Consider the following 13756-nt stretch of genomic DNA (forward strand, 5'->3'; position numbering starts at 1 on the left):
CATAGGGCTGTGGGAACATAGACACGCTCCCAAAATACGTGCTGGTTGGTGGATCACATACTTTGTGTTTGGCTTTTACATTCACTATCCAATTTGATGTTTCAAACTAGTGCTGGAGTGCACATATTAGTTGTTGACAGTATTCACATAATTTAACTTCACTATTTGCATGAGCCAAGATTAAAAACTTAAGACAGCTCAGACTTAGTTTGTTGACCACCTCACACCAAATGATCCAGATGACAGGAGTACACCACAACTCTAGCAAAACTCTCATGATTTTATTCCGACATTGAAAATTTGTCTGTGACAGTGAAAATTATTCTATGGCTGGAAGGGACATGGTAGAATGTTGTCAGAAATCATAACAGGTGGAAATACTGAAAATGTTCTTATTTACTGTGTTATATTGATATGCATGCAATCCAAACATTTCCTGCTGTTGCTATTTCGATTTAGAAGTTTGTCACTGGTATACCATTGGGTTGCTTTTATTATAAAGTATGTACAGGAAATACTGCACTATTGGTCAGTAAATATTGCTCTACACAGCAAAATGTTGTGCACTGTTTGGTCAGCAGATCAGTTTTATATATTGCAAAGGGGGATTGTTAAAAGAAGAAACAGCCACAGTGAACTGTTAGATGAAGAACCGCAGGTTATTGCCGATGGGCTCCCTGTCTCTCAGGCACAGCTGTTGTGGCCATCAGTCGACATCAATGGTGACAGGAAGAACAACAGATTCTGCAGCTTCACTACAGAGACATGGAGAACACACATTAAATCCCTAACTCGGATAGATAGAGATATAATTGTAAGCCACATTCCTCATTCCTTACTTATTTTTTGAGTGCCTGGTTTTTTATATACAGCTGTCCAAGAACTGTGTAAAACTGACAGGAACAGAGTCTGTGAAGCAGGTAGGAAACCTTGCTCTGCCCTGCCTACGTGATGGGCCATGTGGTTCCCTGGTGTATTTGTAACACTGAAGGGACGACTTTGCGTCAGGCTTTTATAAAAGCAGGAAGTCTTTCCTCTAGGTAGCAGACATCACACCTCTCTGCCAGTCAAGTCTGGCGTAGTGTAAAATAGCTTCTGGGGATTTTCATAACCTAAAGTTATCACTGCGTCACTGACAATTTTGTTCTATTTCTGTCACAGCGACCAAGAACCAATCATTTCAATAGTTGTTAAGAATATTGTGTTCATATTTTGTAAAAGGACATGTCACAAAAAACTTTTTTATGGCCATAAACTGTAAACAAATGCACAGGAGAATATATAATTATAATGTTATTTCATAACTGGAAAATGGTTATGATATCCTACCCTCATTCTATTCCCACGGAACCCCAAAAGCACCTCAAAGGCATCATGAGCAGTTAAAACACTAACACTGACGTACACATACTGTATCTAGAAATGTTGACATATATTATATAACATCATATGTACAGTATATTTATATATTTATTAATATTTTATCAATTGTATTCCATACTTTTGGATTTTTGTCTAAATGGACCTCGTGTCCTTGTGCACGTGACCACAAGGTGTCATGCACATACATGTGTGAAGGTATGTCTTATCCACCTATGTAAATGTGATGCAAGACCAAAAAATATTGTGTTCATTTTCACTTGAGTCTTTATATATTTGTTTTTATCCATGTGAAATTGGCTGAATATGAATTATTATCTTTAATGCCCTTTTTCACCACATTTCAGCAGACAGATTGGTTCATAATAAAAAGTGCAGAGAGCAGAGAGTTCTGCTTTTGGTGTTAACTTAAAGTTGCTCGGCATGCTCCTGATCACATTCTTCATGTACTGTATATTATAAATTTTTTCGGGAGATTTTCCTTATTTAAATTGAGGGTCCATGCACAGAAAATGTTGTATTGTTGTACAGATTTTTGATAATTTTTGATCACCCCTAAATTTCTAACAGATGAATTTCTAAGGAATCATGTACTTCTCACCTCAGTAGCACCACTATTTGTGTGTGTGTGTGTTTGTGTGTGTGTGTGTGTGTGTGTGGGTGTGTGTGTGTGTGTGTGTGTGTGTGTGTGTGTGTGTGTGTGTGTGTGTGTGTGTGTGTGTGTGTGTGTTAGAATCAGAGTTGGAGCAAGAGTCTGTGCCGGTATGTGTGTGTATGTTCTTGAAAGGGGAGTGTCCTCCCGCAGAGTTATTCCCACTTTCTGTCATTCTCTATTTCTACTGAAACACTGAACAAAAAACCTCTCAGAGCAAACACAAACACAGAGAAGCTAAAAGTCTGAGTTTGTTGTGCAGGAGAAGTATGGATTCAATGGAACTGTTTTTCATTTCTCTTGGTGCTGCAGTTGTTGTCTACTACGGAGTAAAGCTGCTCCTTTTCAGTAGGATGTTTTATCCAAAAGTGTGGTTTCCACTGCCAGAGTCTTTCTTCTCATCAATGGGAGAGTGGGCAGGTGAGCTCTGTGTGTGTGTGTGTGTGTGTGTGTGTGTGTGTGTGTGTGTGTGTGTGTTCTTCATGTGGTGGGGACATAAATATGTTTACACATTCACATGTTGGGTGATTCATCTCCCTTTTGGAGACAAAACGAAAGTCCCTGTAATGTTAGTCATTCATTTTAATGTCCTCTGAAGTGATGGATACATGAGTGTGTGTGTGTGTGTGTGTGTGTGTGTGTGTGTGTGTGTGTGCGCGCGTGCACGCGTGTGTGCGTGCGTGCATGCGCGCGTGTGTGTGTGTGTGTGTGTGTATTGTATGTCAAACAAACAATAGATCACATTGTTGATATGATATGATATGATATGATATGGGTATGATATGATATGATATGATATGATATGATATGGGTATGATATGCAACATCAGGACAATTTATGTTGGTCTCAGTCAGATCTTATTCAATATTTTTGTGACAGAAAACTACATTTTAAGTTTAATTATTATTGCACTACATACATTACCTTATTGTTGTGTTAAAGTACACGCGTCAGAATGTGTCTGTGCCCGTAAAGAAGGAAGGATAAAAAAACAAACTATGATAGTTTTCATGACTGAACTCACTGTTGCATGAAGAAGCTTTGGATTTGTTTTTTTCTGTTCCAGACTTGTCAAGACTTTCCGCTGTTATGCAAGAGTACACTTGTGTAATGTGTACATCAGTGTCAAATTCTCACAAAAGTCATGTGTTTAAACCTATTGAACAGCTGTTTAGATCTGAAAAATATTCACTGACAGTGAGGTTGTGGTTAAATATAACTTATTTATGACAAGAGAGGAAAACCAGTATCACTGGACATAGAATGAACTGTCAAATCCGCAAACGTGTGCAATTAGGTGCCTTCTGGGTAAATTTATGGAATGGATTAAAGATGATAAGGAAGGAACACTTTCATTATTCAGCTGTTGAATGATTCAGACTTTGCAATAAACTTGAGAATAGTGAAAATTGCCCAGTAATTGCACTGAAACATTTCTCTGCAGGTCCCAGTGCAGTGTTCTACAACTTATAATATTTGCATTGGCATTTTCTGAAGAGATGACTCAGTTCACTGCAGGGCTAAAGAAATCTTCATAAAAAAACATAGAATACTGGTTTAATCTTTTCTTTCTTTCTAGAGTCCACTTTCATTCCATTCTAGCACACAGGAAAAACAGCCATCAGAACAGTACGTTCTGGGCTGTATAAACCCCGTCCCTCTGCATTCATTTCTCACCGGACAATGTGAAACCACATTTGCATGAGTTTGTTTCTCCTTCAGAGTTGTGTCATTTCAATGTGTTTTTTTTTGTGTCACTGAGTGGTAGTATCAAAGTAAACTGTAAACAGGAATGCATCCCAATCTTAGTTCCATTATTTTTGTTACTTTTTTAACACATTTCCTGTCACTCTTCTCGAGATCGTAAGATTCTGCTACTGAGCTCAACTATCTCACTGGATTTGCATGCAAGATGGTTACTGTGGGAGCAATGAACTGTTCCCTGGCGCTATGTAGACATTCTAGAAAAACAGGAATGTGGCAAGTACTGTTTACTGGGACCTCTTGGCTCATCACACCAAGAAACACTACTTTTTTCCTTGGCTGTGCTACAGAACCTCAGAACTTTCATACTTCACTGGTAATTATGGTACTGTAAAATGAAAAGGACAGCAGTTGTATTGATAAAAACAACATTGTCTTAAATTGGTACCAAAACAAAAACAACTTATGTGACACAAACAAAATAATTATCAAAACAAAATAAAACCTACAACATATGTATGTTATAAGAAAATAAATGTAGGTTTTGAAAAAGGCTAGGTTTACTTAACATTGTCTGTGTAAACTTTTCATGACTGCAGGCATACACAGGCTGTGGCTAGAACTCATTTGCAAAGGAGAAAATGCCAGAGCTGATTCTTTTCAAAATGAATGAATACTATGTTGTCTACTTCTTTATTTGTTTGACACAAAATATCAAAAATATAATATAAAATAATAAATATTATATAATCCACTATCATCTAACTATTCAAGAATATATATCCTACAGTACTTTATTGCAGGAAATGTATTCTTATATTTATATATACTTATATATACTGTAGCTCCCACACACTGTCTTGCTCACTGTTGTATGTTTATTGAATTGCAGTGTTTCAGTCTATCCAATCTTCATCAGGCATATAATGACAAACTACAACAGAGATAAATCCTTACATCCATATAACCCTCCGCAGCTTCTATAGAAATATGAAACTTTAAAGCCACCATGAAGCTACCAATATGTTTTATATTTTAGAGAAAATGTTTCATCTCATATCCTAAAATGGGCGAGTTTGGACTGATGACTCCAAATTGTACAAAGATTAGAGCTGTTATTGAGCAACCCTGATCCTTGTTACTGATTCCACGAATATTTAATTGCAGATGTCGTACGTGTGGTCCAAGGGTAAAGTTACGCAGATACTGCTCTTTTTGAGCTATGTTAGTGCCTCAACTAAAACATGCCAGAAAGACTTTTACCATTTTAGTCTGGATTGATAGCAGCAGGTGACCCATATATTCCTTCTCCCAGCCACTTATAGGGGAACACTGGGAACACCTAGGTATTGCTGGGTCAAATGGACTATGTAGTTCTTCCACTGTGTTATGGGGTCACAAGATTTCTTCCCACTTAGACATACCTTTACAAGGAGGCATCCTGATTAGATGCCCACATAGTTCAACTTTTCAGTGTGAAGCCATTTTGCTACTACTTCCTTACTCTGACTCTAAGTGTGAGTCTAGACAATATGTGAAAGAGGCACATTTTTCTTTTTTTTTGGCCACTAGAGCTCTCAACCATATATGAGGGTTGCAACATTTATCATCTACTATATCAGGAGCTTAGCCCTTCGGAATCATCTAAATTGGACAAGCATGTTTACACATACATGGAATTTGACTCTTGTTTAGTAGCTCTCAGTGTACAACAATCACACAAGGAATGTTTGGAAGTCCTACAAACTGTACAACAGATCCAACAGACATTCAAAACTTTCTGTTAGATAAGTAGAAGAAAATAAATATTAGTGCAGTCTCAAATTGGGATTCTGATTATTTTCTCGATTAATTGATTGTTTGGCCAATAAAATGTTCGAAAATGGTTAAAAATGACCCTGACCATTTCCCAGAGGCAAAGGCAGCATCATCAAAATATCCTGTTTTTTCTGACTAACAAAGTCCCACCCACAACCCAAATAATTTCAGTTTACAATGATATGAAACAGGAAAAAAGCAAAAAATCATCACATTAGAGAAGCTGGTGGCAGGGAATTTGTGGCATTGTCACTTGAATAATGGCTTACACAATTAAGCTATTACCAAATAGGGGCTCATTCATTTGCTGTTGATTGATTGATTGATTAATCAACCAATCCTTGCAGCCCCAGTCTTCATTATGCAAATCCAGTGCCTTCCCAATAAAGTATTATCAGTGGTATCACTGGTAGGACTCACAACATATAAATATTACATTAGAGAAACCATACTGTTGCCACCCTAAGGGGAGCAGTTTCAGTACACCGCTGATAGCAAACACTAGAGTGAAATATATCCCCAATATTCAAGTGATTACTTGCATCTTCTTGGCAATCAACTTAACATTTTCAATAATGTTTGAATGACTGGGGATTCTGTCATTATGAGGGAATGTTGGAACAAGACCAGGTCTGCCAGATACACGCCTATTCCCTATTCACAGGGACCAAACCAGATGTGGATGTTGCTAAATGATTTCTAGGTCTATTAAGATAGTCACATGCAAATTAAGCGTTTGGGTCGCACAAATCACAAAGAAAATCTGTATGTATTACCTCAATGACTGTATCCGTGGTGGTGTCTACACATATAGACACGATGTCTTTAGGATTTCTGCCAGGGTCACCATTACTCTGGACAAAGACCACATTGGGATAAAGACACTAAAAGCTATACCACTCCCTGAGACATTGACTCTTGAAAGGCATGTTGCTATTGAATTTTTTAATTGTTGTAAATATGATGATATCAACAGAAATACATCTCAGCACCTGGGCAAATAAAACCGAAACTATCAGTACAGTATGTCTACGTACTGCTAGAGGTAGTTGATAAAATATGAGTTATTTGGTTGGGATAAACCAATCCTTAATGTCAGGTATATTCCAAAAAGAGTGACAGTGTTCCACAAATTGTACATGTATAAGGCCATAAAATGCATATTAAGATTATGATGTCAATTGGACACATAGTTTTCAACTGATTCACAGAGTTGAAGTTTGTTAGCTAGCTAGTCACTACAGCTAATTCAATTCATCAGTGAATCTTACAGTCATTTCAGCAGGCAAAATAAATCCTTTTCAGGCAATTTTTTTTTCTTCAACATCCAATATTGTTTTCTGTACAATTGCCCTTCACAGTTGGGATCTTAGGTGTTTAGGTTGAATTTTAATATCACAGAATAGATCTGGTTGGGACTAGGCAGACCTTTATCTATTTGAGAAAGAGAAAACGCCAACTGAAGGAGAAACATATTTGGCAGAACACCAGCTTTTGCCTGCTTCTGCCTGATACAAAACTCCATTGTTTAAAAGATTACCACACATTTCAAGTGGTAAATCTGTCAAAGTTGTCATTGCAAATGGCATACATGCAGTGCTAGATTTGAAAGACACTGTTGGCATTTTCTTGTGAATTAGGCGTATAATCGAGTGATCCTCAGTATATAAGGCCTATTTTTATATAAATATTTTACAGTAATATAATATAATAATGAACTTTGTTCATACAACACTTAACAGGAAAAGAAGGGGGGGCAGCAGAGTTGAGAGATTTGTAATCTGATGCTGTTCCCAATGTGTCATGAAAAAATGTGAACACATTTGTAAAGCGCATTCAATTTGTTTAATCAACTGAACACATAAAAAGAGGCTAAATCTGAGCCCCTTATACCTGAGCGGTGATCAAGCAGTCTTAAAGAACTTATTTGGCATTAGTCGAACCTAAAAGCAAGCTCAGGTGAACGTGTATGCACATCACTTTATGTTTGAACACAGTGAAGAAAAATGCCTGTGATCTTGGTAATCAGGGTCATGGGGAAATGGGAGCGTAGCAAGTACTCAGAAACAAGCAGTTCCTGTCCGTTCTCTGAAAATTATTTACCACAACTGGGGAACATGGTGTATCAGTACAGTCTGTTAGAACAGGGTGGGTGTAGTGTAAACAAATAAATACAATCCACCATGGATTTGTCTGACAGCTGAGGAGGAGTAGATGACCTAGTACAGCATTGAGTCACAGTGCTCCCAGTGTTTAGAATGGGAACTGCAGGAAAGTGTGAGAACTGATGGCCTTAATTTGCAGCACTCTGTATCCCTGTTTCAGTGGTGACTGGTGCTTCAGAGGGCATAGGAAGAGCATATGCATTTGCAGTAAGTCATTGTTTGTTTTTTTTGCATGTAAGACACACATTTCTGTACTTGGCAGAATATAACAACTAACTTCAATTTGTTTATCACCTAAGTTCATGCTGCACAACTTGCTTAATGTATTGTCAAATGCTTAAAGCACAGGCTCACCGTTTTTTCAAGTCTACCATAAATCAAAAGTCAGGTTCCCAAATGAACACTGACAGATGGTTTTTCTTGATGCAATCATTCCTCTTGTTCATACTGGCTAATAACAGATCTCTTCAAAATGTGATTTCAGTGTACGTGATGGGGGACAACATGTACTCAGATGTTATCTGAAGCTCTGGTGAGGCTTCAACCACAGTTAAAGCCTTATAGTACAAATTCATTTGCTGCTGTAAATTAACTTTTTACTAACTTGAATGGCTTAAGCCTCATGTCATGATATTATTAACAGGAATGAGTATTAAGAGGAATGATTACATATATATATTTATATATGTATATATATATATATATATAGTAGTTTATACATGTATAATATATAATGTATATATTTATACATATATAATATATTGTTTTCACATAGGCACCTAACTTGAAGACTTGAAGACAAACATATCCTATAAATATATTTGATCTGACACAGGTCTTTCTCAGACCAGGTTTTCTCGCTGACATTTGTATGTTTTTTCTCTGCTTCTGTCCACCACTTGACTGTTGCTTCCCCTAGCTGGCAGAGCATGGCATGAATGTGGTTATCATGAGTCGAACCAAAGCAACATTGGACCAGGTAGCAAAGGAAATAAGTAAGAAAATTAAATTATAGTTACCAATTTGTTGAGTCTGCTTTTAAATATGTAACTACATTTTCAACTGTTCTATTTGTCATATGCAAGAGTGCCATACAGTATATGACTTCACACTTATTCACTCTTCATAGGTGATGCTACAGGGCAGAGGGTGAAAGTGGTAGTGGCAGACTTCACAAAGGAAAATGTGTTCAGTGAAATTGAGGATCAGCTGAAGGACCTGAATATTGGAGTTTTAGGTTGGACATTTTTCCATTCCTTCATGCAATGTTTGAGTCATTATTTGCTCTATAGATACCAAACACAAGAAAAATATTGTTATTTAGGATAATGATAGCAGCTGCTTTACTGCTGTAGTATGCCCCCCAAATCAATCAGAATCTTCTTGCTTTTCTGCTCCAGTCAATAATGTAGGCATGCTGCCCAGCTTCATCCCATGCAAATTCCTTGAGTCTACAGATCTGGATCAGGTCAGTGGTGCCTTAGTAGCTTATACTATAGATACATAGCCACTAATCTATAATTTGTTCCCATATCTATTTCTGTTTGCATTAGCGATAAGTTACTTTAAATACTAGATTCCTCACCCAAATGTTGATCTTCAGAGGGTCACACAGATAATTAAACTCTTAACTTTGTATCTTCTCTTTAACATTTCCTTTCCCTTATCAACAACCACACCTTCCTTGTAATATGTTTATTTATTCTTTCAGACAATTATAAAGGTGATCAACTGCAACGTGAAGACTACAGTCAAGGTAAAAGAATGTGTATTTACTTTTACTTTACTTAAAAAACAAAAAAACAAATTAACTCAAGCCATAAATTTGCTTCAAATAAGAAAATGTTTGCTTTTTTCTACAGATGTGCAAAATAATCCTTCCAGGCATGGAGAACAGGTTTCCTACCCATGTTTTCTTTATTAAATGTAACATATAAAGCTCAAGTCCAGACACAGACCCTAGTTGCATGTCATACCCTTCTCTCCAGCTGTTTCCTGTCTCTCTGCACCTTCCATAGTCAAGTAAAGATGTGCAGATTAACAAGGGGTTTCTAGTCACAAATGTAAGAGATAATTATTTCACTGTTGCATGGGCATATTCTTCATCTACAGAGGGAAAGGAGTGATTGTAAACATTTCGTCTGGAGTTGCTTCTATTCCTTGCCCCCTGTACTCTCTGTATGCTGCATCTAAGGTGAATAGAGAGTCACCATTACACCTCTAATTCCCCTGGTTGATTTTGTATAATCACTGATGTGTGTGCGATGTGCATTTGTGTGTGACTGTGTGCATCATCACCTTACTCTTATAGGTGTTTGTGGAGAGATTTTCTCAAGGTCTTCAAGCGGAGTACAAAGATAAAGGGATTATTATACAGGTGCTTTGATTCTTACTGAGACTCACAGGAAAAAGAAATGATGACTTGATAACCTAAAAGTCATTAAAAAGAAAAATCTTCTTTTAACTTTCTCTTTCTCTCTGTCCTTCTCTTTTCTCAGGCAGTGGCTCCATTTGGGGTCTCCACTCGAATGGCAGGTTTCCAGCAAACCAACATAGTTACCCTGTCACCGGAGGACTTTGTAAAGAGCTCTCTGCATCATCTCAGAGCTGGAGACAAAACATACGGCAGCGCCTGTCACACAGTCCTGGTAAGATTCACTGGCACAATCATCTGATAATGCCAATTAACATGGCAGGAAACTAATTTGTCCTTGTGAATATGGATGTGTGCATACAGGGCTGGTTACTACAATCCATTCCTCGCAAGATTCTCTATGCAGACAGTATGCTAAACATCTCACAAGACTATGTCAGGAAAAAACAGCACAGAAGATATCAACCTCCACATCAAGTGCAGCTATTGAAAATGGAAGATACAAATAACCTGGAATAGCAATGTAAAATGCCTCTATAAGTAAAGTTTTGATTTTGGAGCTGGTGTTGACAAATTGTTCTCCCATTTAAATGTAGAGATGAACTGGATTTTGTAACTTGTGAAAGTTATACTATTATTAGATAGTTCAGTAAACAATACTATGATTTTGGTATTTCTTTTGTTCTGTTTTAGGTAAGCCACCCTCAGTAAAACCTTTAAGATTCATAACCTTTTTCAAATTACTAAGGTTTAGATTTTCTTTTAAGAATCAAATATATATCTATATATATATACATATATATAGTTGTCTCTGGCATTAGAAAAAACAGAAATTTGCCTTTCGGGGGCATCATAGACCCAGGAGAGCTCAGTTTCAAAACTCCTCAGCAATAATGTGCAGTTATGTCTCAAATGTTATATTGTTTGATTTACTTTGACTCCTGAACATGTCATTTTTGTTGATCAATGTTCTCCACTTTATTATATAAAATGAATAGATTCTAATTTTGCTATAAATCACTGGCAATTTGTTATTTTATGTATGTGTGAAGTCAGTGATGTTTTTGATGTTGGTAGGTCTTTGCTCAGTGATGACTGCTGAGTTGACTTTTTTGTTCTCTTGGTGAAAGACAAAAAAGATGAGGTCATAACACATATTCAACGACCAAACATCAGAAACAAAATTACAAAACATATATAAATATATCCAAAATCTCTCAAACCTTTACTACTAATAGTACTCCAAACCATACCTTTCAACAGGTATGTACATATTTTTTTTAAATGTTTAATTTTTAAAACTATATTTTCATACAAGCATTCTTTTGTCCTTCAATTAAATGAAAATTACACCCTCTGACTCAACAAACGTGTTTCATAGTCCTAAGAATATGAATGATAATGAGTCTGGCGTCTTATCTGTTTAACTGGAGGAGCCGTCCTGTTCTGCTACTCACCTCCACACACGCACCACTCTAACACAAACACACCTGTAACTCCCATTAGAACCCACCTGTCCCCCTCTGAGATGGAGGAAACATTCGATCAGATGAATACAACACCAGACGACTTAGTTGTGTCGTCAGTCACCACTCTGATATCCACAAAACCAGTTGGAGCGGAAGAGAATTGATGAGTTCCTACCTGGATCCTGAGAAATGGGAATACACAGGAGACCTGGGTTTGATAGCCTGCTGCTCACAGAATGATGTACAGTGTTTAAAGCATACACAAGCTTTCCCTGACGCAGATCTGTGCACATACAGTACATATGCAGATGCAGACACACACACCATTTGAATTAGTATGTGCTACCAAGACATCTGACCTAAAAGAGTCACTAATCATGGGCTGACCAGGCTGTTTAGACAGCCGTGATGAATGATCCTCCCCATGAGAGATAGTGCAGGGAATAGGAAAAGTGGCTTGAGAAACAGAGAGCGAAAGGAGGGAGGTCAGAGTCACCCTGAGCTTAGATGCCTATGCCTGGCCTGACTTTGATAAAAGCAAGATATTTTCACATGAAGATAAGCATTTATTTATCTCATATGACACCCAATAAAATGGTAACAGAACTTTTGCAACATTTAAAACACTGTAAAAATAAAAGTACAAGTCTAGACAAGAAATTAACCAATAAACAATCTAAAGGCAGTTTAAGGGTCAAATAAAGCCAAGTCTAGTGTAACACTTTAGTTTTAAGAGATACAAATGGATCTTATTAAAGTGAATTAAAAGTTTGTAATTTATGTTTGTTTTTGTATTATAATTGTGAACTTTAATGTGATTAACTCAGAGATTTGAATCTTCTGGACACTTTGACATACTCTAATGTATTGATGTTATTTTATGTCTCTTGGTATTAATATTTATGTGATAGGTAAATCTCGAAAGTATTATGATTTTTTTTTTTAAATTACTGAATGTTTATCTGTAAGTTTTTTAATGTTTGATGTAGCTGTAATCCTGACACCTGTAACACACAGATGTTAGGAAAATGTCAGTATTTGAACATTTCATGAAGCAGATTGTGAGCTCACCTTCTGTTCTACTTGGGATGTTGACATGAGCAGCTCCTATTTGTATCAGCATCAATATGGTTCCAGAAAAAGGTTAAACTACATGGTTTTATTGTCTTTTTATGGGTCCATTAAACTGCTGAAACTGATCGACTGGACTTTGGAATTATCTGAAATGTAAGTACATCCATTGCATATGTGAATCAGAATTAGATCCAGGTTGGTTTAAATTGTCCATACAATGTGTGTAACATAATGTAAAAATGTTTATAGTGACATTGTAAAATGTATTCATACATGTAATGTTCACTGTGTGGTTTATTATACTCCGCTGAGCATTGTAACATTTGATATGACCACTAGAGGGCACAAAATGCAAAGGTTTCATACTGTAGTTCTTCGTGATAGAGGATTGGATCCGCAGCAGAACATGGGGGCTAGCGCGTGCGCGCGCGCGCACACACACACACACACACACACACACACACACACACACACACACCAAATTTAAACAGGCCACTTACATTTTAAGATGTAAGTCTGTAGCCTATCAAAAACTGTCCCTGTAATTTGGTAAGTGAAGAGACTAAATGACCATGCATTGCATTTATTCCTGTAGAGCAGATGGGATATCTGGTGTTACTATTTACATCACACTGAACAAAGGAGTAATGTGTTTAAAATACCAGTTTAATTAACTATCATGACACCACCACTCTCCACCACTGGGAATTTCCAGGTGTGTTATCTGTAATGTTCATATAGCTGCACATTCTCTCTCTCTCTCTCTCTCTCTCTCTCTCTCTCTCTCTCTCTCTCTGTTGCCAAAGCATTTTACAAAATATTTACACACATATTACAATATTACAATTCATATTCAGTACAGTACTATACAATTTTATACAATTAAATATAAATCCATGCACTTTCGGATGTTATGGTGAGTCCCTCAGGCCGTGACAGGCAGATACATATTTAGCTGCCAGAGCTGCTGTCCCATCACCTAGCAGAACTGACACTTTCTCCTCTGGGGTTAACATGTGAAACTTTCTTATTTTCTTAACTATTTCCCCGAAGTGAGAGTTTCTTATTGAAGAATACTTCTCACAGTAGAGGAGGAAGTGCATCTCTGTCTCTATCTCT

The 13756-nt window shown here is 37.0% G+C and overlaps 1 protein-coding gene across 1 annotated transcript; it reads left to right on the forward strand.

The window, feature by feature from the left end:
* Positions 1-2269: 2269 nt before the first annotated feature.
* On the forward strand, positions 2270-10613 carry hsd17b3 (hydroxysteroid (17-beta) dehydrogenase 3). The gene is made up of 11 exons (XM_053325530.1): positions 2270-2452; positions 7881-7927; positions 8640-8715; positions 8850-8957; positions 9121-9188; positions 9432-9476; positions 9583-9617; positions 9833-9914; positions 10032-10097; positions 10219-10368; positions 10458-10613. Exons 1-11 carry the CDS (start codon positions 2302-2304, stop codon positions 10611-10613), a joined length of 984 nt encoding a protein of 327 aa, XP_053181505.1. The 5' UTR covers positions 2270-2301.
* Positions 10614-13756: the final 3143 nt, after the last annotated feature.

The sequence above is a fragment of the Scomber japonicus genome, chromosome 9 (assembly GCF_027409825.1).
Source record: "Scomber japonicus isolate fScoJap1 chromosome 9, fScoJap1.pri, whole genome shotgun sequence".
NCBI classification, from domain to species: Eukaryota; Metazoa; Chordata; class Actinopteri; order Scombriformes; family Scombridae; genus Scomber; species Scomber japonicus.